Raw genomic sequence first — 24,599 nt, forward strand, 5'->3', positions numbered from 1 at the left:
CCAGCACCAGCACCAGCACAGACCAGCAGTAAAACACAACATGCGCTGGTTTGTGCTGGTGCTGGTCTGTGCTGGTTTATGCTGGTTCATGCTGGTCTGTGCTGGACCAGCACCAGCACCAGCACAGACCAGCAGTAAAACACAACATGCGCTGGTTTGTGCTGGTGCTGGTCTGTGCTGGTCTATGCTGGTTCATGCTGGTCTGTGCTGGACCAGCACCAGCACCAGCACAGACCAGCAGTAAAACACAACATGTGCTGGTTTGTGCTGGTGCTGGTCTGTGCTGGTTTATGCTGGTTCATGCTGGTCTGTGCTGGTCCCATGCTGGTCCACCAGCACAGACCAGCACCAGCACCAGCACAGACCAGCATGAACCAGCATAAACCAGCATAGACCAGCACAGACCAGCATGAAAATTGTGCTGGTCTGTGCTGGTTTTTCTAGCAGGGTCCTGTTACACTTCAAACTTAAGAAGATATTTTATGCAAATATACACGTCGATTTCAGGAAAACAAATCAAACATGTTTTCACCAAGGTGTTTAACGACTTATATAAACTGTCTTTTTTTACACATTAAAAGTTGAAGCAACAACAGCTGTCAAACCGCCCATATGCAGCCAGCGAGGAAGTCTGACTAGCCTACGTCAATGGGATTTGGGGAGGATGCGCCCTGCCTGGAAACTCTCCCATCCCCACTGAGAAAGAAAGAAGCTGCTGCGCTTTTCATTCCCACACAACTAATACTAACTTTACAATACGTTAAAATGTCGTTAATGTGCGTCGAAACTTGACTGACATCTATTTGAATCATGGGGTTCTACTGCAGGTGGTGGTGACATCGCGCGTAAAGTCGAGCTGTTGTGGTTAACGGAAAGTAGATTTATTTATTAAGTTAGGGATAGGGTGTAAAAAACGAGGATGTTGGCGAGAAAAAGCATCATCCCGGAGGAGTTCGGCCTGCCGGGGCTCGCGTCCAGGCTCCCCCGCAAGCCGGTGTTCCGGGACCGCATCAACAAGGCGCGCTTCATCGCCAAGAACGGCGCCTGCAACCTGGCGCACAAGAACATCCGCGAGCAGGGCCGCTTCTTGCAGGACGTCTTCACCACGCTGGTGGACCTGAAGTGGCGCTTCACGCTGGTCATCTTCACCACCACGTTCGTCAGCAGCTGGCTGCTGTTCGCCATGTGCTGGTGGCTGGTGGCCTTCGCCCACGGGGACCTGGACCCCCACCGCGACACCGTGGCGGAGAACGGTGGCGTGCAGCAGTGCGTCACTGCTGTCAAGTGAGTCCTTTAAAATTTCCTTGAAAAACCACTTACAGGCAGCAGCCGCCCGCAACTGGTAAAAAAAAACGGTAACAGGTAGAGTCGCCGAAATGAAGCTCGCCGAGAAACGGGGGATGCGTTCGGAAATGCACACCGGGTGTGGCAACGGTGCGCTTTTTCAGCCTGAACTCTGAAGGTAAACTTTCTGAAAATCAGCAGTTGCTACTGGTATTCAAAAAAAACTAACCTAGCCCAACCCTATACCCTCCCCTGCCACTTCTTTGTATATACTTACTTACTTACTGTTTAGACTCCTTTTTCTTTGTTCTCTCATTTTTCTTTTCTTTACATATCTACTGCATATGTTTTCAAATAAATGTAGTGGAGTAAAAGTAGGCTATATTATCTTCTTCCGAGATGTAATGGAGTAGAAGTTAAACAAATACTCTAGTAGCCTAAAGTACAAATAGGCCTACATCAAAATTGTACATAAGTACAGGTTGAGTAAATGTACTTAGTTACTTAACACCACTGTCATAAGTTAGGCCTACTCATTATCCGCTTGCAAAATAACATTCATTTTAGAGCTACTGTCTGCTCTGTCTTGTTACAGCAAGATGTTTTTAGTATTGCATGGCCAGAACCCAGATTACATGGCCAGTAACCATAACTTATCTATTAGCTGCCCACCAGTCTGGTGCACTGAGCTACAGTTGAAGTTATGAACTCCTATCTGTCCTCCCACCAGAGAGAGCAGAGAGGGAATACAGTAACAGTATAAGTCATTGTGCTTTCTTGGGTTTAAATCCTATTAGTAGACCTTGAATATGAACTGTACTGTCCTGTCCAGTAGGAACTGCCTTTCCAGCCTTTTATGCCTTTCCAACCTCTCTCCACTTTTCTGTGTGCCCACCTTCTTATGACCTCCCCTTGAAACTCCAGTTTGTCCTTCCTTCCTTCCTTCCTTCCTTCCTTCCTTCCTTCCTTCCTTCCTTCCTTCCCTTCCTTCCTTCCCTCCCTCCCTTTCTCCACTCTTTCTTTCTCTTTCTTTCTCTCTCCCTCAAAACTTGCCCATTTTTAAACAAAAAAAAAAGAATAAAAAAAAGAATGGGGATGTTTAAATAAGCCATGTGCTTTCTTGGGCATATCCTTTAAGTTGACCTTGTACCAGTGAACTGTATTGTCATGAAACTGTACCCTTTCCTATGCAAACTTCTAATACATTCTTCAATCAATCAATCAATCAATCAATCAATCAATCAATCAATCAATCAATCAATCAATCAATCATGCCTGGCTCTCTCTGCAGGTCTTTCACCTCTGCCTTCCTGTTCTCCATCGAGGTCCAGGTGACCATCGGTTTCGGGGTGCGTGTCATCACAGAGCAGTGTCCCACCGCCATCACGGTGCTCATCCTGCAGAACCTGGTGGGACTCATCATCAACGCCATCATGTTGGGTACAGAATCTACAGATCCATAGAAGCTTGATTTTTTTACGATTTCTTTGTCTTTTTGTGCCTTAATTGGATAGTATTAGTGAAGAGAGACATAATTGGATAGTTGCGACCGTAGGTCGCATTTACTATCAAACCCTGCACAAACTGTGAGTCAGTCCGTCAGTCCGTCAGTCAGTCAGTCTGTCCGTCTGTCTGTCACACCTCACACGTCACACTCTTGCCCTGCTCATATCTCCGCAACCGTTGCCCCGATCCATGCCAAATTTTGCACACACGTTCCTTACCTGCCAAACTACAACCTCCAAGGACCCTCGGAGCTCCAGGGACCCCCAGGTCCCTGGGGGACCCCCAGATGTAAAAAATGACCAAATGTGCTAAACTGACCAAATGACCACCCCAACGGGGCTGCTCACGGGGAATTCCCGGGGACCACCCACTCCTGGTGCTCCAGAATGGATGCAAAAGTGGTGGCGCCCCCAGTGGAGGACCCCCTACACTGCAGCTCACATAAAATGCTGTAACTCCGGCTAGGAGCGACCGGGACAGCCGGGGCCGGTACCTATTCGTCCGCCTTGCCGGCGCGGAGACCCCACCCCTCATTTCTCACATGGCCCTCTTCTAGCGCCACCATGAGGCCGATTCTTGCAAAACACATTTTTGGACACTGCTCCTACAATTTTTGCCATAAAATCACGCAAATCGGTACACAGTATGTCTACACTCATCCCATCAACATGAATCTCTCCCATATAGCGCCACCTCCAGGCCGATTTTTAAAAACACATTTTTGGACACTGCTCCTACAGATTTTGCCCTAAAATCACGAAAATCACTACACAGTATGTCTACACTCATGTCATCAACATGGATCAGGAAGATTTTGGCAAAACACATTTTTGCCCTATTTGTGGAGATAAGTGACCTACGGTCGCTTATCTCCCGATTAGGGAGCCTTACTGGTATTAGTGAAGAGACAGGAAACGGGGAGTGAGACACGGGGAAGGACGTGCAGCAAAGGCTGTCGAGCTCGGGACTCGAACCTGCGATGCACAGTCAGGCTACATTGATTGAGCCTAAATGCCTGGACCGCTAGGCCAGCGGAAGAGCGGCGTATTTTTCGCTTTGAGCTTGTAGATCAGTTATTTTTCCTATTCGCCGTATGAGAACTACATAATAGGGCTTATTGCATACAAGATAGTGTTTGTGTGTTTCTTTGTGTGTGCACGTGTGTGTGTGCACGTGTGTGTGTGTGTGTGTGTGTGTGTGTGTGTGTGTGTGTGTGTGTGTGTGTGTGTGTGTGTGTGTGTGTGTGTGTGTGTGTGTGTGTGGAGGGGGGGGGGGGGTCTCAGTTTGTGTCAGATGTAAGAAGGGGGGCTCCAAGGAAAAAAGGTTGGAACCACTGTTATACTCTACAATTCAGCTCAACTCTGAGATTGTAAAAATTGACCTGTAAGGCTCTTAAAGGTGCTGTAATTTGCTTAGAAAACCATTAAGCATATAATCATTGCTATAGTGTTTGTTCAGTAACAGGGGTCTCCCCGACTCTCCAGCTGTTTGATAAAGAGAAAATAGGTTTTCAGGTGGGATACCAGTTTCAGTTGGTTTTATCTCAGGAGAGAATAATCGTTTATCAGCTTCAACTCCATAGTAGTGTTCCAGTTCCAATTTTGTCTGCAATTTTTGTTTTGTTTGTTTCATCACTTGAAGTTTCATCTGTTTAAAACCTGTATCCTATATGATTCGGAGAAATGGGGAGCCCTTGCTACTAAGCAAACACTCTAGTCTACAGTCTACAGCAATGACTGCGATCAGAAAATGTAGTTATTAAACACTTATTTTAACAAAAGAAAAACATTTACAGTACTTTTAAATGAATGACAGGTGATTTTGCTGTGTATACTTCATTGTACAACTTGACTCTAATCTACTCAATTGCAACATGCTCATAGTCCCTTTTAATACCACAATTACAGTCTTACAGTAAGTGTGTAATACAGTCTCTTTCATCACTGCCATCAGAATGGGTGACATGAGTTGATGGTAGATCTCTCAAGCCAGATTCAGAGACAGCAGAGGGCGCTGTTTTTCAACATTTTTCTTTTCTTTTTGCAGTTGGGTTCCCAGATTGTGATGAAAGTGACTAGATGGTCTGACTGTTCAGTTGATAGTCTACTTGTACATCTGTCCAGGTTGCATCTTCATGAAGACAGCCCAGTCCAACCGCCGCGCAGAGACGCTGATCTTCAGCCGGCATGCAGTGATCGCTGTTAGGAACAACCGGCTCTGTTTCATGATCCGCATAGGAGACCTCCGCAAGAGCATGATCATAGGAGCCACCGTTAGGCTGCAGGTATCTCCTCTCCTTAAGAGCATGATTATAGGAGCCACCGTTAGGCTGCAGGTATCTCCTCTCCTCTCCAACAGTTGATCATAGGAGCCACCGTTAGGCTGCAGGTATCTCCTCTCCTCTCTATATATTATTCGCCCCCCTCTATTGATGCACCTTCTCCTCATTGGTACTGTACTGCTCTTGTCTTTGTTTTTTGTTTTTTTCCCTCTTATCTATCTTTCTTACGTCTCTGTAACTTTGTAAATAACTGTATACTGCTGTGCTACTACTGGACAACTAAATTTCCCCCTTGGGATAATAAAGGTATCTATCTATCTATCCTCTCCAACAGTTGATCATAGGAGCCACCGTTAGGCTGCAGGTATCTCCTCTCCTCTCCAACAGTTGATCATAGGAGCCACCGTTAGGCTGCAGGTATCTCCTCTCCTCTCATAGGAGACCTCCGCAAGAGCATGATTATAGGAGCCACCGTTAGGCTGCAGGTATCTCTTCTCCTCTCCAACAGTTGATCATAGGAGCCACCGTTAGGCTGCAGGTATCTCCTCTCCTCTCCAACAGTTGAGTCTGCGCCAATATGCCGACGAACTAAACCTAACCTTGACCCTAACCCTAACCCTCAGTAAAACTATGCCTAAACCTAACCCTAACCCTAACGCTGACGCTGGTGAGTAACTAACCTGCCGACTGGGGTGAGTAGCTAACATGCCGACGCTGGTGAGTTCCTACTCGGAACAACAGACCGGCGGAACAATGAGCGGACCCCCAACAGTCAACACGGCCAGCGTGTCTGATCAAATTAATACCAAATCTAAATATTAAATTTAGAGCATGCAAATAAGCCTTAGGGCTTTATTGTGGTTTTATCGACGGTGATATTGTGTGTGTCACATGTTATGGAAGTGCTGATATGATCTCTTCTATCACCAAATATATTCAATCAATCAATCAATCAATCAATCAATCAATCAAGCAAGCAAGCAAGCAACATAAAACACTGTCTGGGGTGCACAAAAAAGCCTTAGTAGACGTTACAATGACCTCAGAGGTGTTTGAAAGTGAAATGCCCCCTTTATAGTATCCAGTAGTCCACCTTCAGAGCGTGTGTATGTTGTGTGTGGGTGCAGGTGGTCAGGAAGTGGACCACCCCAGAAGGAGAGGTCATCCCCATCCACCAGATCGACGTCCAGACAGAGACGGCGTTGTCCAGCAACAACCTGTTCCTCCTGGCGCCGCTCATCATCTGCCACGTCATCGACAAGAACAGGTGGGGAGATGTGGGATGTCATTGTTGCGACCGTAGGTCGCACTTACTATCAAAACCTGCACAAACTGTGAGTGAGTCCGTCAGTCAGTCAGTCTGTCCGTCTGTCTGTCACACCTCACACGTCACACTATTGCCCTGCTCATATCTCCGCAACCGTTGCCCCGATCCATGCCAAATTTTGCACACACGCTCCTTGGCTGCCAAACTACAACCTCCAAGGACCCCCGGAGCTCCAGGGACCCCCAGGTCCCTGGGGGACCCCCAGATGTAAAAAATGACCAAATGTGCTAAAATGACCAAATGACCACCCCAACGGGGCTGCTCACGGGGAATTCCCGGGACCACCGACTCCTGGTGCTCCAGAACGGATGCAAAAGTGGTGGCGCCCCCAGTGGAGGACCCCCTCCACTGCAGCTCACATAAAATGCCGTAACTCGGGCTAGGAGGGTCCGGGAGAGCCGGGGCCGGTACCTATTCGTCCGCCAAGGCAACGCGGACACCCCACCCCTCATTTCTCACATGGCCCTCTTCTAGCGCCACCATGAGGCCGATTTTTACAACACATTTTTGGACACGGCTCCTACAGTTTTTGCCCTAAAATCACGCAAATCGCTACACAGTATGTCTACACTCATCCCATCACCATGAATCTGTCCCATATAGCGCCACCTTCAGGCCGATTTTTAAAAACACATTTTTGGACACTGCTCCTACAGATTTTGCCCTAAAATCACGAAAATCACTACACAGCATGTCTACACTCATGTCATCAACATGGATCAGGAAGATTTTGGAAAAACACATTTTTGCCCTATTTGTGGAGATAAGCGACCTACGGTCGCCTATCTCCCGATTAGGGAGTCTTACTGGTTGTCGTCGGGTGGATATCTTTGGTATGTCCAAAACCGTTCGTTTAGTATTTATCATTTTGAGAATGATTAGTGAAAATAGACGATCTACGAGGCGTTGTGTGCTTGTAGATCTGCTATTTTCACTAGTCTTGTGCGACAGTCTTGTATGATGAAGCGGGGCTTTACTTTATGAAAAAAGCGCACAAATTTGAAACTTGGTGATACGAGGTCCCTGGACTTTCTGCCCGACAGTGACGATATGCAACTACGCATGCGTGCACTTCCACAGCCGCACATGCAGGCACATGTGTGCAAAGTCGAGGTCTTCACGGGTCCAATTTGACCTACCCAAAGCCACGAGAAATGTACCCAGAACCGTATGGACCCGCCTATTATTGGGAATATGGCTCGGTGCCGGGTCGGATCCCGGGTAATTCCCGGTCTCTGACCCACCCAAAGAGCTTGGTATCGAACCGTGACCGTCCAGTTCCCAGATGACCACTCTACCTCCTCAACCACTGCTGCAAATCATTTTCACAAACTCACTCATTCACACACTCTAGTTCTCTCTCTCTCATGACACACACGCACACGTGTGCGCACGCGCGCACACACGCACGCACGCACGCACGCACGCACGCACGCACACACACACACACACACACACACACACACACACACACACACAGTAATATATACACCACTTTATATTCACATTTTGTTGGATCACTCTTGTCTAATGTCTAAACCACTGGTTCTCAACCAGATGATTAACTTGATGTGCAACGTTGTTTTCTCACTCAACAGTAAACAAACCAAAATAAAGTTTAAGTGTATCTAGGGTATCTGCACATTTCTAAAGTAACAATTTAAGGACGTTTTAATAGCTCTAACATGACAAATTAAACCTTGGCCAAATTGTCAAATATTAGAGGCAGAAATTGTGAAAATAGACGATCTACATGCTCACAACGCCTCACGTTGAACATGTAGATCTGCTATTTTCACAATAGAGCCGTGTTAAACCAAATGTAATGGCTCAACTCTTAGTGCTTGTCAGGGTGGGGGTCCCCTAGTCTGGGATCACTTCACTTTTCGGGCCTGTAACCGGTCTGGAGCGGAAACCACAAAACGTCATGTTGTAGTACTCGAAGGACTACAATTTGCCGGAAAGATCAAACCGGATTCAGTTTTAACCCAAAATATTCCCCTGCGCTCAAGGACACACTTTTAGGGCCTACCTAATAAACTCCTTGATGCGGAGTAGTTTTGCTTTTGAAAAATTTGTTTGGTATATGCATCTTTTAGTCCAACTGTTAGCGACTGGCAAGACAACACTGGGCTACTTGAGCATTTTAATAGGGATTGGGGAAACAAACGGTGGGAACCAAATCAAAGCGACTCCGCTTCTTCTAGTGGTTTCCGCGCTTTAGGCGGAAACCAAACGGCCCGTTGTGAACGAACACCAGGCGTTTCCCCCAGAAAGCCTGGTAGGCGAGGTTAGGGTTCCCCAGTTAAAATATGATTCTTTTGGGGGTCGCGGCCTGAAAAGGCAGAGAACCACTGGTCTAAACTAGCCCTGTATGTTGGTCTCCACAGTCCTCTATATGACCTGTCAGCCATGGAGCTGGTCTAAACTAGCCCTATTATGTTGGTCTCCACAGTCCTCTATATGACCTGTCAGCCATGGAGCTGGTCTAAACTAACCCTGTATGTTGGTCTCCACAGTCCTCTATATGACCTGTCAGCCATGGAGCTGGTCTAAACTAGCCCTGTATGTTGGTCTCCCCAGTCCTCTATATGACCTGTCAGCCATGGAGCTGGTCTAAACTAGCCCTATTATGTTGGTCTCCACAGTCCTCTATATGACCTGTCAGCCATGGAGCTGGTCTAAACTAGCCCTATTATGTTGGTCTCCACAGTCCTCTATATGACCTGTCAGCCATGGAGCTGGTCTAAACTAGTCCTGTATGTTGGTCTCCACAGTCCTCTATATGACCTGTCAGCCATGGAACTGGTCTAAACTAACCCTGTATGTTGGTCTCCACAGTCCTCTATATGACCTGTCAGCCATGGAGCTGGTCTAAACTAGCCCTGTATGTTGGTCTCCACAGTCCTCTATATGACCTGTCAGCCATGGAGCTGGTCTAAACTAGTCCTGTATGTTGGTCTCCACAGTCCTCTATATGACCTGTCAGCCATGGAGCTGGTCTAAACTAGCCCTGTATGTTGGTCTCCACAGTCCTCTATATGACCTGTCAGCCATGGAGCTGGTCTAAACTAGCCCTGTATGTTGGTCTCCACAGTCCTCTATATGACCTGTCAGCCATGGAGCTGGTCTAAACTAGCCCTGTATGTTGGTCTCCACAGTCCTCTGTACGACCTGTCAGTCATGGAGCTGGTCTAAACTAGCCCTGTATGTTGGTCTCCACAGTCCTCTGTATGACCTGTCAGTCATGGAGCTGGTCTAAACTAGCCCTGTATGTTGGTCTCCACAGTCCTCTCTATGACCTGTCAGTCATGGAGCTGGTCTAAACTAGTCCTGTATGTTGGTCTCCCCAGTCCTCTGTACGACCTGTCAGCCATGGAGCTGGTCTAAACTAGTCCTGTATGTTGGTCTCCACAGTCCTCTGTATGACCTGTCAGTCATGGAGCTGGTCTAAACTAGCCCTGTATGTTGGTCTCCACAGTCCTCTGTACGACCTGTCAGCCATGGAGCTGGTCTAAACTAGCCCTGTATGTTGGTCTCCACAGTCCTCTGTACGACCTGTCAGCCATGGAGCTGGTCTAAACTAGTCCTGTATGTTGGTCTCCACAGTCCTCTATATGTCCTGTCAGCCATGGAGCTGGTCTAAACTAACCCTGTATGTTGGTCTCCCCAGTCCTCTGTACGACCTGTCAGCCATGGAGCTGGTCTAAACTAGCCCTGTATGTTGGTCTCCCCAGTCCTCTGTACGACCTGTCAGTCATTGAGCTGGTCTAAACTAGCCCTGTATGTTGGTCTCCCCAGTCCTCTGTACGACCTGTCAGTCATTGAGCTGGTCTAAACTAGCCCTGTATGTTGGTCTCCACAGTCCTCTGTACGACCTGTCAGCCATGGAGCTGGTCTAAACTAGCCCTGTATGTTGGTCTCCCCAGTCCTCTATATGACCTGTCAGCCATGGAGCTGGTCTAAACTAGCCCTGTATGTTGGTCTCCCCAGTCCTCTGTACGACCTGTCAGTCATGGAGCTGGTCTAAACTAGCCCTGTATGTTGGTCTCCCCAGTCCTCTATATGACCTGTCAGCCATGGAGCTGGTCTAAACTAGCCCTGTATGTTGGTCTCCCCAGTCCTCTATATGACCTGTCAGCCATGGAGCTGGTCTAAACTAGCCCTGTATGTTGGTCTCCACAGTCCTCTGTATGACCTGTCAGCCATGGAGCTGGTCTAAACTAGCCCTGTATGTTGGTCTCCACAGTCCTCTGTATGACCTGTCAGCCATGGAGCTGGTCTAAACTAGTCCTGTATGTTGGTCTCCACAGTCCTCTGTATGACCTGTCAGCCATGGAGCTGGTCTAAACTAGTCCTGTATGTTGGTCTCCACAGTCCTCTATATGACCTGTCAGCCATGGAGCTGGTCTAAACTAACCCTGTATGTTGGTCTCCACAGTCCTCTATATGACCTGTCAGCCATGGAGCTGGTCTAAACTAGCCCTGTATGTTGGTCTCCCCAGTCCTCTGTATGACCTGTCAGCCATGGAGCTGGTCTAAACTAGCCCTGTATGTTGGTCTCCACAGTCCTCTGTACGACCTGTCAGCCATGGAGCTGGTCTAAACTAGCCCTGTATGTTGGTCTCCACAGTCCTCTATATGACCTGTCAGCCATGGAGCTGGTCTAAACTAGCCCTGTATGTTGGTCTCCACAGTCCTCTATATGACCTGTCAACCATGGAGCTGGTCTAAACTAGTCCTGTATGTTGGTCTCCACAGTCCTCTATATGACCTGTCAGCCATGGAGCTGGTCTAAACTAGCCCTGTATGTTGGTCTCCACAGTCCTCTGTAGGACCTGTCAGTCATGGAGCTGGTCTAAACTAACCCTGTATGTTGGTCTCCACAGTCCTCTATATGACCTGTCAGCCATGGAGCTGGTCTAAACTAACCCTGTATGTTGGTCTCCACAGTCCTCTGTAGGACCTGTCAGTCATGGAGCTGGTCTAAACTAACCCTGTATGTTGGTCTCCACAGTCCTCTATATGACCTGTCAGCCATGGAGCTGGTCTAAACTAGCCCTGTATGTTGGTCTCCACAGTCCTCTATATGACCTGTCAACCATGGAGCTGGTCTAAACTAGTCCTGTATGTTGGTCTCCACAGTCCTCTGTATGACCTGTCAGCCATGGAGCTGGTCTAAACTAGTCCTGTACGTTGGTCTCCACAGTCCTCTATATGACCTGTCAGTCATGGAGCTGGTCTAAACTAGTCCTGTATGTTGGTCTCCACAGTCCTCTATATGACCTGTCAGCCATGGAGCTGGTCTAAACTAGTCCTGTACGTTGGTCTCCACAGTCCTCTATATGACCTGTCAGCCATGGAGCTGGTCTAAACTAGTCCTGTACGTTGGTCTCCACAGTCCTCTATATGACCTGTCAGCCATGGAGCTGGTCTAAACTAGCCCTGTATGTTGGTCTCCACAGTCCTCTATATGACCTGTCAGCCATGGAGCTGGTCTAAACTAGTCCTGTATGTTGGTCTCCACAGTCCTCTATATGACCTGTCAGCCATGGAGCTGGTCTAAACTAGCCCTGTATGTTGGTCTCCACAGTCCTCTGTACGACCTGTCAGCCATGGAGCTGGTCTAAACTAGCCCTGTATGTTGGTCTCCTCAGTCCTCTATATGACCTGTCAGTCATGGAGCTGGTCTAAACTAGCCCTGTATGTTGGTCTCCACAGTCCTCTGTACGACCTGTCAGCCATGGAGCTGGTCTAAACTAGCCCTGTATGTTGGTCTCCACAGTCCTCTATATGACCTGTCAGCCATGGAGCTGGTCTAAACTAGCCCTGTATGTTGGTCTCCACAGTCCTCTATATGACCTGTCAGCCATGGAGCTGGTCTAAACTAGCCCTGTATGTTGGTCTCCTCAGTCCTCTATATGACCTGTCAGTCATGGAGCTGGTCTAAACTAGCCCTGTATGTTGGTCTCCACAGTCCTCTATATGACCTGTCAGTCATGGAGCTGGTCTAAACTAGCCCTGTATGTTGGTCTCCTCAGTCCTCTATATGACCTGTCAGTCATGGAGCTGGTCTAAACTAGCCCTGTATGTTGGTCTCCACAGTCCTCTATATGACCTGTCAGTCATGGAGCTGGTCTAAACTAGCCCTGTATGTTGGTCTCCACAGTCCTCTATATGACCTGTCAGCCATGGAGCTGGTCTAAACTAGTCCTGTATGTTGGTCTCCACAGTCCTCTATATGACCTGTCAGCCATGGAGCTGGTCTAAACTAGTCCTGTATGTTGGTCTCCACAGTCCTCTATATGACCTGTCAGTCATGGAGCTGGTCTAAACTAGTCCTGTATGTTGGTCTCCACAGTCCTCTATATGACCTGTCAGTCATGGAGCTGGTCTAAACTAGCCCTGTATGTTGGTCTCCACAGTCCTCTGTACGACCTGTCAGCCATGGAGCTGGTCTAAACTAGCCCTGTATGTTGGTCTCCTCAGTCCTCTATATGACCTGTCAGTCATGGAGCTGGTCTAAACTAGCCCTGTATGTTGGTCTCCACAGTCCTCTGTACGACCTGTCAGCCATGGAGCTGGTCTAAACTAGCCCTGTATGTTGGTCTCCACAGTCCTCTATATGACCTGTCAGCCATGGAGCTGGTCTAAACTAGCCCTGTATGTTGGTCTCCTCAGTCCTCTATATGACCTGTCAGTCATGGAGCTGGTCTAAACTAGCCCTGTATGTTGGTCTCCACAGTCCTCTATATGACCTGTCAGTCATGGAGCTGGTCTAAACTAGCCCTGTATGTTGGTCTCCACAGTCCTCTATATGACCTGTCAGCCATGGAGCTGGTCTAAACTAGTCCTGTATGTTGGTCTCCACAGTCCTCTATATGACCTGTCAGTCATGGAGCTGGTCTAAACTAGTCCTGTATGTTGGTCTCCACAGTCCTCTATATGACCTGTCAGTCATGGAGCTGGTCTAAACTAGTCCTGTATGTTGGTCTCCACAGTCCTCTATATGACCTGTCAGTCATGGAGCTGGTCTAAACTAGTCCTGTATGTTGGTCTCCACAGTCCTCTATATGACCTGTCAGCCATGGAGCTGGTCTAAACTAGCCCTGTATGTTGGTCTCCTCAGTCCTATATATGACCTGTCAGCCATGGAGCTGGTCTAAACTAGCCCTGTATGTTGGTCTCCACAGTCCTCTATATGACCTGTCAGCCATGGAGCTGGTCTAAACTAGCCCTGTATGTTGGTCTCCACAGTCCTCTATATGACCTGTCAGCCATGGAGCTGGTCTAAACTAGCCCTGTATGTTGGTCTCCACAGTCCTCTATATGACCTGTCAGCCATGGAGCTGGTCTAAACTAGCCCTGTATGTTGGTCTCCACAGTCCTCTATATGACCTGTCAGTCATGGAGCTGGTCTAAACTAGTCCTGTATGTTGGTCTCCACAGTCCTCTATATGACCTGTCAGTCATGGAGCTGGTCTAAACTAGTCCTGTATGTTGGTCTCCACAGTCCTCTATATGACCTGTCAGTCATGGAGCTGGTCTAAACTAGTCCTGTATGTTGGTCTCCACAGTCCTCTATATGACCTGTCAGTCATGGAGCTGGTCTAAACTAGTCCTGTATGTTGGTCTCCACAGTCCTCTATATGACCTGTCAGTCATGGAGCTGGTCTAAACTAGTCCTGTATGTTGGTCTCCACAGTCCTCTATATGACCTGTCAGTCATGGAGCTGGTCTAAACTAGTCCTGTATGTTGGTCTCCACAGTCCTCTATATGACCTGTCAGTCATGGAGCTGGTCTAAACTAGTCCTGTATGTTGGTCTCCACAGTCCTCTATATGACCTGTCAGCCATGGAGCTGGTCTAAACTAGCCCTGTATGTTGGTCTCCTCAGTCCTATATATGACCTGTCAGCCATGGAGCTGGTCTAAACTAGCCCTGTATGTTGGTCTCCACAGTCCTCTATATGACCTGTCAGCCATGGAGCTGGTCTAAACTAGCCCTGTATGTTGGTCTCCACAGTCCTCTATATGACCTGTCAGCCATGGAGCTGGTCTAAACTAGCCCTGTATGTTGGTCTCCACAGTCCTCTATATGACCTGTCAGCCATGGAGCTGGTCTAAACTAGCCCTGTATGTTGGTCTCCACAGTCCTCTATATGACCTGTCAGCCATGGAGCTGGTCTAAACTAGTCCTGTATGTTGGTCTCCACAGTCCTCTATATGACCTGTCAGTCATGGAGCTGGTCTAAACTAGTCCTGTATGTTGGTCTCCACAGTCCTCTATATGACCTGTCAGTCATGGAGCTGGTCTAAACTAGTCCTGTATGTTGGTCTCCACAGTCCTCTATATGACCTGTCAGCCATGGAGCTGGTCTAAACTAGCCCTGTATGTTGGTCTCCTCAGTCCTATATATGACCTGTCAGCCATGGAGCTGGTCTAAACTAGCCCTGTATGTTGGTCTCCACAGTCCTCTATATGACCTGTCAGCCATGGAGCTGGTCTAAACTAGCCCTGTATGTTGGTCTCCACAGTCCTCTGTATGACCTGTCAGCCATGGAGCTGGTCTAAACTAACCCTGTATGTTGGTCTCCACAGTCCTCTATATGACCTGTCAGTCATGGAGCTGGTCTAAACTAACCCTGTATGTTGGTCTCCACAGTCCTCTATATGACCTGTCAGTCATGGAGCTGGTCTAAACTAGTCCTGTATGTTGGTCTCCACAGTCCTCTATATGACCTGTCAGCCATGGAGCTGGTCTAAACTAGTCCTGTATGTTGGTCTCCACAGTCCTATATATGACCTGTCAGCCATGGAGCTGGTCTAAACTAACCCTGTATGTTGGTCTCCACAGTCCTCTATATGACCTGTCAGCCATGGAGCTGGTCTAAACTAGTCCTGTATGTTGGTCTCCACAGTCCTCTATATGACCTGTCAGTCATGGAGCTGGTCTAAACTAGTCCTGTATGTTGGTCTCCACAGTCCTCTATATGACCTGTCAGTCATGGAGCTGGTCTAAACTAGTCCTGTATGTTGGTCTCCACAGTCCTCTATATGACCTGTCAGTCATGGAGCTGGTCTAAACTAGCCCTGTATGTTGGTCTCCACAGTCCTCTATATGACCTGTCAGCCATGGAGCTGGTCTAAACTAGCCCTGTATGTTGGTCTCCCCAGTCCTCTATATGACCTGTCAGTCATGGAGCTGGTCTAAACTAGTCCTGTATGTTGGTCTCCACAGTCCTCTATATGACCTGTCAGCCATGGAGCTGGTCTAAACTAGTCCTGTATGTTGGTCTCCACAGTCCTCTATATGACCTGTCAGCCATGGAGCTGGTCTAAACTAGTCCTGTATGTTGGTCTCCACAGTCCTCTATATGACCTGTCAGCCATGGAGCTGGTCTAAACTAGCCCTGTATGTTGGTCTCCACAGTCCTCTGTACGACCTGTCAGCCATGGAGCTGGTCTAAACTAGCCCTGTATGTTGGTCTCCACAGTCCTCTATATGACCTGTCAGCCATGGAGCTGGTCTAAACTAGTCCTGTATGTTGGTCTCCACAGTCCTCTATATGACCTGTCAGCCATGGAGCTGGTCTAAACTAGTCCTGTATGTTGGTCTCCACAGTCCTCTGTACGACCTGTCAGTCATGGAGCTGGTCTAAACTAGCCCTGTATGTTGGTCTCCACAGTCCTCTATATGACCTGTCAGCCATGGAGCTGGTCTAAACTAGTCCTGTATGTTGGTCTCCACAGTCCTCTATACGACCTGTCAGCCATGGAGCTGGTCTAAACTAGCCCTGTATGTTGGTCTCCACAGTCCTCTGTACGACCTGTCAGCCATGGAGCTGGTCTAAACTAGCCCTGTATGTTGGTCTCCACAGTCCTCTATATGACCTGTCAGCCATGGAGCTGGTCTAAACTAGTCCTGTATGTTGGTCTCCACAGTCCTCTATATGACCTGTCAGCCATGGAGCTGGTCTAAACTAGTCCTGTATGTTGGTCTCCACAGTCCTCTGTACGACCTGTCAGTCATGGAGCTGGTCTAAACTAGCCCTGTATGTTGGTCTCCACAGTCCTCTATATGACCTGTCAGCCATGGAGCTGGTCTAAACTAGTCCTGTATGTTGGTCTCCACAGTCCTCTATATGACCTGTCAGCCATGGAGCTGATCTAAACTAGCCCTGTATGTTGGTCTCCACAGTCCTCTATATGACCTGTCAGCCATGGAGCTGGTCTAAACTAGTCCTGTATGTTGGTCTCCACAGTCCTCTATACGACCTGTCAGCCATGGAGCTGGTCTAAACTAGCCCTGTATGTTGGTCTCCACAGTCCTCTGTACGACCTGTCAGTCATGGAGCTGGTCTAAACTAGCCCTGTATGTTGGTCTCCACAGTCCTCTATATGACCTGTCAGCCATGGAGCTGGTCTAAACTAGCCCTGTATGTTGGTCTCCACAGTCCTCTGTACGACCTGTCAGCCATGGAGCTGGTCTAAACTAGCCCTGTATGTTGGTCTCCACAGTCCTCTGTATGATCTGTCAGCCATGGAGCTGGTCTAAACTAGCCCTGTATGTTGGTCTCCACAGTCCTCTATATGACCTGTCAGCCATGGAGCTGGTCTAAACTAGTCCTGTATGTTGGTCTCCACAGTCCTCTGTATGACCTGTCAGCCATGGAGCTGGTCTAAACTAGCCCTGTATGTTGGTCTCTCCAGTCCTCTATATGACCTGTCAGCCATGGAGCTGGTCTAAACTAGCCCTGTATGTTGGTCTCCACAGTCCTCTGTATGATCTGTCAGCCATGGAGCTGCAGTGCAGTGATCTAAACTAGCCCTGTACACAAACACAAGCAGAGCCACCAGACAGACAATTCACTGGACTAAACCAAATTATAAAACAGCAGAAAGAAAGCTACCTGACACATTGGAGAGAAGCAACCCAAAAGCAGAGCAAACTAGAATGCTATTTGGCCCTAAACAGAGAATACACCATGGCAGAATACCTGAGCAAGGTGTGAAGTGGAAACTGAGCTACACTTTCTAACCACCTGTCCGCTGTACCAAGACATCAGAGACACATACTTCCCACAGATCATAACCACCCAAGGAGAGTTTGAAAATATGACCAATGATGAAAAACACCCATACCTGCTGGGTGAAGTAAAACAATGTGCAAACACAGCAGCAAGATTCGTGAGCTGCTGCGATAGGAGAAGGATATCAAATGGAACCCAACCACCTTAAAAACCGTGATGCATGAAAACTGTTTTCACCTGTACATATTTTGTTCTGATTGTATTGTATTGTGTACACTTCTGCTTTGGCAATGTAAACGTATGTTTTCTCATGCCAATAAAGCCCTTTGAATTGAATTGAATTGAATTGTATGTTGGTCTCCCCAGTCCTATATATGACCTGTCAGCCATGGAGCTGCAGTGCAGCGATCTGGAGGTGATCGTGATCCTGGAAGGAGTGGTGGAGACCACCGGCATCACCACACAGGTGATATATTAATACTGTTATTGTTGATGTTATTATGATCAATAATGCTAATTATTATTATGAATGAATTATTCTTATTATTATATTATTAACCCCATTTAGGCCTAGAATTATTTAATGCTTTAACTTTTGAAAAACAGCAGATATACAAGCTCACAGCGCGGCACCGAGTGCAGCGCTGCGAGCTTGTAGATCTGCTATTTTTGAAAAATCGTGAAAATGTGGGCACATTTTTCAATATATATTTTTCAAAGCAAACTTTTGTAACTCAAATCTCTGCTTCTGAGGGGTCCCTGGAACAACATATTTTGAGATGGGGGGTCTGCGGCCAAATAAATGTAATTTTGGGGAACCTTGACATGAAAAAGTTTGAGAACCACTGATTTAGAGGAAAGATTTAGAAGTCGGGTCAAAGATATTCAAAGACTTGCACAAAGTTTCATTTTTTTTCAAAAATAGCAGATCTACAAGCTCGCAGCGTGCCACGCTGTGAGCTTGTATATCTGCTATTTTTCAATAGTTAAAGGAGTTATAGTCAACTTTTTCTTGAAAAACGGATGCTAAAATAAAAATAATGTTTCGAAAATATTTTATAGAAAAATAAGCTTCATATATGTGTTTCTATTCAAAAATGACCACAAAAAACGTAAAATAATGATAAAATAATCATTTTGGCCATTGGCAGACCGACACTTTGTTTACATAGTCTATAGACTCACTAGGATGTAAACAAAGTGTTGGCCCTACAATGAAAAAGTTGACTATAGCTCCTTTAAAGCATAAAATAATGGTTAAAGTGTTTAAGATATATATTCCAGGTATTTGGTTAATGACCACCGGTATCGCCACACAGGCCAGAACCTCCTATGTCTCAGAGGAGATCCAATGGGGTCATCGCTTTGTTCCCATAGTAACAGAGGAAGATGGCGTGTACTCTGTGGATTACTCCAAGTTTGGCAACACAGTCAAGGTAAGAGTTGAACTGTGTTCTTTCTTTCTTTCTTTCTTTCTTTCTTTCTTTCTTTCTTGGTGCCTTTTTGGAAACAAACATTGCAGTAAGACACTACCTACAGGTCAAGGTAAGTAGTTTAAGGGAGGCTTGTGGGTGTGATTTCTCTTTGGTTGCTGTTTTGAGTTTTTTGAGTTTTTGCAAGCTAGGAATGTTTTATTGTTTTTTTTGTATAAACTGTATATACTTCACCGTGTGTCAATTGGCAAAACTATAAGCTCAAAACAATAATTAAACGTTTATCAATATAACACAATTTCAGTGGTTCTATTTGGTCTCCCTGCTCTTCTATTGAGTCATTTAGATCTTGTGGTCTGGCAGGACCTCTACTGGTTGACTAGTGGTACTGCCTGAAGGTCAAAATGATATTTCTCCCCTCAGCTCTACTAGCGTAATGGTAAAAAGTGATGTACTTTCACGCGGGATCAGGGTTCAAATCCGGGGTAGGACATTTACAGAGTGCACCCCCTGACTCTGTGAAAGTCTGGGGGTGCACTCTGTAAATGTCCCACCGTGGTGCATCTGGCTTTGTGTACCGGTAAACACAATATTGTCCCGTGTTAGGGGGATAGTCGGGGGCCTTAGGGTTTTTTCGTGCTAATCAGTCTAAAAGCGCCATATTTTGCACAGATGTAGCCCAGGCCATGCTCTAAGGATTTAGCGAGGGCGCCCGAGTCGGCGACCTTAGGGGTCGTCACAGCGGCCAAATCAAGTTGGGCTCCCATCGACTTTCTATACAGGAGGAAAATACCCAGAAAAAGATCTGCTTTAAAGGTGATACACCATGCATTTAAAAAGTATTTATGTCATATTGTTTATGTCCCAAAAACGTTTTTCAAAAGGTTTGAGGCTAAATTACCACTCCTGAATAGAGAGCCTCTCTCATTTTTGAATGGCTCTCAGAGCATTTCAGCTGCAGTACCACCTTTGGCCTGAACTGCGACACACCCCCCCCCCCCAAAATCTTTTTGATTTTTTTTTTTTTTTTTTTTAAATATATTTTTTTGAAAAAAACATTTTTTTATTTGTTTTTTGTTTTTTGTGATGACGTCACAATCGGCAGATGGCGTCACAATCGGCAGCAAATCTGGACAGCCTGTTTTGAGAACCCGTGGGATACTTTTAACCTTCGCCTTCTCAAAACCAGAGAAAGACACAACGGTCAGAAATGGGACTTTGTGAGGATAGAAGGTGCTAGTGGGACCCCAAAAAAAGGTTTTAAAATAGGAAAAGTGAAATTTCATGGTGTATCACCTTTAAGTAGGATGTGAGGGGTCTGACTAGGGGTTTGTCATTATTCTGAATCCATTGCAAGCATTTGTTTTGCACAAAAAACATTCCTTGGGCTATAAATGGCCCCACAAAACGCCCACAAAACAATGGTTTAGTGATGAGTTATCACTTTTCACAGTTTTATTTTTCCTCCTGTAGTATAGTGTATTAGTGGTGGGAATTTTCCTTCATTTCCGTGAACCGAATCATCGTTCGTTCCTTCACAAGATAGATTCGGTCATGATCGTTCAATCGGTCTTTCACAACTTTCGGGAAGCGGGGGCGGGGGGGGGGGGGGGGGGGGGGGTATTGGAGCCGGCGTTGAGCCGGTCGTCACATCATTCTCGTTCAGAGCCGTGACCGATAATCAGTCGAGTTCAGTCAGTCAGTCAGTCAGTCAGTCAGTCAGTCAGTCAGTCAGTCAGTCAGTCAAGCACAAGCAGTCAAAAACACACCTCTTTCCTCTCTGCCTGACTGTTTCGGTCAGATGACAAACTCTGCATGCCTGGCCTGCCTGCTGCCTGTATTGTGAACTATATTGTGAAAGAATAAAAAAATCGGAGTAGGCTACTTTTTCCACGACTGGTGCACGCACGCATATCAATGAAAAACATTCACACCGTCGCTGCACGCTCTATCATTATAAAACGGCCAACATCAGAACATCACTCAAAAGCGCAAATTAACATTTCACCCGTTCAGAGAATGAACGATTATCCCTTACCATTAGCATTATGTTCACACTTCATGAATTAACATGACACTGGCTCAATGGTCCATTGTATGAGATGAGATGTGTGCTACTTGTAGGATATATTAATGCCATAGTGTTTTCTATGGTTTATCTTTTGGCATTCTTTTGTATAGAACTGTACCGCTTTTTTGCTAACTTAATAAAGTAGTCAGTCAGTCAGTCAGTCAGTCAGTCTGCAGTCTCGTAGGGTAGGCTAGTAATCAGGCTAGTAATTAGAACATCCCGTTCAAAGAATGAACGATAACACCCTTTTCACTCGCAGCAGTTAGTCGGTCTCGGACAATCAATCATCAGTCACAATTAATCTCCCTCAACTCGCGGTCGGAGGCACTCTGCTGATCCGTAACTGTAGGTCCCTGATTTCTGTTCCATCCACACCCCCACGCACACACAGTCCTGCTTCTCTGAGGGAGAGCCCGTCTCCAGCCCACTACAGTGTCTAATAAGGAAAGAGGAACGGTGGAAAGGAGGGACGGAACGGTCGGTCGGGTCTGTCTTCTCTTGTGAGATATGTTGAATGAACCGTCTCTCTCTCTCTCTCGTCGCAACTGAACGCTGTGAACGGTTGAACGGGTCTTTTCCGGATGGTGACCCGTTCGATCTCGTTCACCACAAAGATCTGTTCATTTGAACGGGTCATTCATGACCGACACATCACTATAGTGTATAGGAAGTCAATGGGAGCCCAACTGATTTGGCCGCTGTTGGCCCCTAAGGTCGCCGGGCTACATCTGTGCAAAAATTGGCGCTTTCAGACTGATTAGCACAAAATTACCATTCTATCTCCCTAAGGCCTCCGACTAGGAGGAAGCTGGGCTGGGAATGTGATAATTGTTACTACATGTATTCCTACGGGCTGGGGGGGGGGGGGGGGGGGGGGGGCACCTGTCAGCAGGGAGTGTTGGGCGGGAGGAGTAGGACGAAGGCTCTATGACATAGAGCCCCTGCCGGGAGGACATAGAGTCTATGTCCTTCCGGCAGGGGCTCCTCACTGGCAGGTGAGTCAGTAGGATAGCACCCAGTAGACAATATGCCTTCCGGTTGGTACTAAGATTTCTAGCGGAAGTCTGCGTTTAACGGACGTTACGCCATGCAGTGCGGGTCTGTTTGCATTCCCCAGGAAAAAACTAAAATAGATTGTAGCTCTTAATAGGTGTACATTGCTTGAATCAATGTTTTTGTTTGTATATTGTTTATTGCGAGCGCAACCGACGGAGCAGGAGACGAGTTTTTCGTGCAGGGAATACGTTTGCAGAAACACCACACTGAAAGAAAATACAGCTTCCGGGAAAATTCAGCCCCACCTCCTAAAACGGTTTCTGCCTTATATTGTCACCAGGCTTTTCTCTTCGCAGATGAGTAAGCCTGGCTACGCGAGACTAGTAGGATAGTAGATACAATAGCTGTGACAGACACAGAAATGTGAGGAAATAATAAAAAAGAATTGGTAAAAATCGAGAGAAAAAAGAAAAGAAAAGAGTGCTGGTTTAACAGCCTGTGTTGTGCTCTTTTAAGGTGGCCACGCCTGCCTGCAGCGCCAGAGAGCTGGACGAGAAGCCGTCCATCCTGATCCAGACTCTGCAGAAGAGCGAGCTGTCGCACCAGAACTCGCTGCGCAAACGCAACTCCATGAGACGCAACAACTCCATGCGCAAAGGAGCGGCGGGAGGCAGCGCGGGCATGCGCCGCAACAACTCCGCGCTCGCCATTCCCAAAGTCCAGTTCCTGGCCGAGGGAGGGCAGAACCCCAACGCGGTCACCTGACACGAGGCCTGGATCCCATTGGCTGCTCTGGTCTTCCTGGTAAGCAGGAGGTTCTGGACGCCGGCGCTTCACCTCCTCCTGCTGGCTGAGTTGGAAATGACACTCCTTCTGTTCCCCGCCTTATCTCAACATATTGCCCTTCACTTTACTAGCTAATGGTAGTCACTTTAATCAGTGTGTTTCTCATGCTTTGTTTTGTTTTGTTTTGTACCGGGGCGTCTTTATACTTTTGTTCAGGAGACTTTTGTTTTGTCGCCAGTGTGAGTCCTGATTTTCAGTGTGACTTTGAATCTCTTGGCATTTGGACACTCTATGACAGGGTTCCCCAATTAGTTTTCCCCATGGGCCAAATTATGTCTAGGGTACCAAGCCGAGGGCCACAACATTGCAGGGGGCGACGGTGGCGTTCCCGCTACTACCAGTGACAGTTCGGATATCGTCCAAAACCGTTCGTTTTGCATTTATCATTTTAAAAACGATTTAAACTAGTGAAAACAGCTGATCTACAAGCACACAACGCCTCGCACCGTGAGGCGTTGTGTGCTTGTAGATCTGCTGTTTTCACTACTTTTGTGCGACGGCCTTGTTTGATGAAGCAGAGCTTTACTTTGCGAAAGAACGTCCACATTTTGAGATACAACGACGATATACTAGTTTTGTTGCTGCTCTTATATCACCATTATTACTGGGGTTGGTGGGGGCCAGACAGTAGCCCCCCGCGGGCCGCAAATGGCCCGCGGGCCGCCTATTGGGGAACCCTGCTCTATGATAACAATACAAATGTCAACCGTAAATGTTCTGTCTTTTTGTCTTCTTCTGGGATGGAACATGACGTATGGCTCTTCTCCACATCACCTGCACAGCTGTGGTACAGGACAGCATGGCAAGATGTTTCACCCTCTACACCACCAACGCCTTGGCCTTTTCTTTATAGCTCCTCCTCTGGGGTAGGAGTTATGTTTGGTATTAAAGGGGGCTACATGCTACCACCATGCCACATATCTGACATTCAAAGTTTCTTCTGAAAGTTATTACTGCTAAGACACCTTTTATACTGCCAAGTGCCTACTGAACTGTTCTGAGATCTACACAGCCTACACATCACCCTCCCTCTCCCGCTCAGTAATCTGATGGAACTAATCACAGCTGTCTAGTTTGCTATGTCTCCAGCCGCTGGCGCAAGTACATTTAGTGTGGTTATTGTAATACCTGGATATAGAGGGTATGCACGTCCATTGGGAACCGCCCCCCTAATCTAGACTGAGTGGCAAAACATTGAGCAGCATGGAGCATTGGAGTTTGGAAGTGCTAGTTGCAAATCACTCAACAGTCCTGTATACCACCTGTTTCTAAATTGCACATAATGCAGGAGGCAGCAGGATGTTGTGTTGTTGAAAACGACGAGTGCTTCCAAACTCTGACACTTGGAAAAATTAAAACCTGCACAGAATGTCTGGACAGAAAGTAGCTCTTAACATGCCTATGGTGTATATTTATGAAACAAAAACTTTGCAGATAGAAAGAGGATCATTCGAGCTTTCAGTACAGCCACAATGTTGTTGAGTTAACTTTGTTTAATAGAATCAGATAGGACTTTTCTGTTTGGATGTATGGGCTGTCAATGGCAGAAATGAGTTTTTTGCCACTAAGTAGGCGTGTTCCCACATAACTTCCAGCAACAGTGATGTCACGCGCATACCCTCTATACCTGGATATCGGACATTTGGACATGATGTCAGTTGTGTTTATACACATCAGGGGTTGACACTAAGGTCTCAGAGGCACTTGCCCATCGGGCAAGTACAGGTCATGTTCTACTTGCCCGAAGGTAATGCCCACTTTCCCAAAAAAAGTAAATCGTCCATTATAAAATGATAGGCACAATTTTAATTACCGCTCAATT

At 47.0% G+C, this 24,599-nt stretch overlaps 1 protein-coding gene across 1 annotated transcript; it reads left to right on the top strand.

The window, feature by feature from the left end:
* The first annotated feature begins 696 nt into the window (after positions 1-696).
* On the top strand, positions 697-22,949 carry kcnj8 (potassium inwardly rectifying channel subfamily J member 8). The gene is made up of 7 exons (XM_080754492.1): positions 697-1,284; positions 2,576-2,724; positions 4,914-5,074; positions 6,199-6,338; positions 17,798-17,897; positions 18,751-18,867; positions 22,448-22,949. The coding sequence occupies exons 1-7, from the start codon at positions 920-922 to the stop codon at positions 22,694-22,696; spliced, it is 1,281 nt and encodes a 426-aa protein (XP_080610618.1). The 5' UTR covers positions 697-919; the 3' UTR covers positions 22,697-22,949.
* The last annotated feature ends 1,650 nt before the right edge of the window (positions 22,950-24,599 follow it).

Source organism: Nannobrachium achirus (assembly GCF_963921795.1).
Source record: "Nannobrachium achirus genome assembly, chromosome: 23".
NCBI lineage: Eukaryota > Metazoa > Chordata > Actinopteri > Myctophiformes > Myctophidae > Nannobrachium > Nannobrachium achirus.

Excerpts from the sequence above, each read along its gene's own strand:
- kcnj8 (XM_080754492.1), top strand. The coding sequence starts at position 920 with ATGTTGGCGAGAAAAAGCATCATCCCGGAGGAGTTCGGCCTGCCGGGG. Across the intron at positions 2,725-4,913 it reads CATCAACGCCATCATGTTGG|GTTGCATCTTCATGAAGACA; the intron begins GTACAGAATCTA and ends ACATCTGTCCAG. Across the intron at positions 18,868-22,447 it reads AGTTTGGCAACACAGTCAAG|GTGGCCACGCCTGCCTGCAG; the intron begins GTAAGAGTTGAA and ends TGCTCTTTTAAG.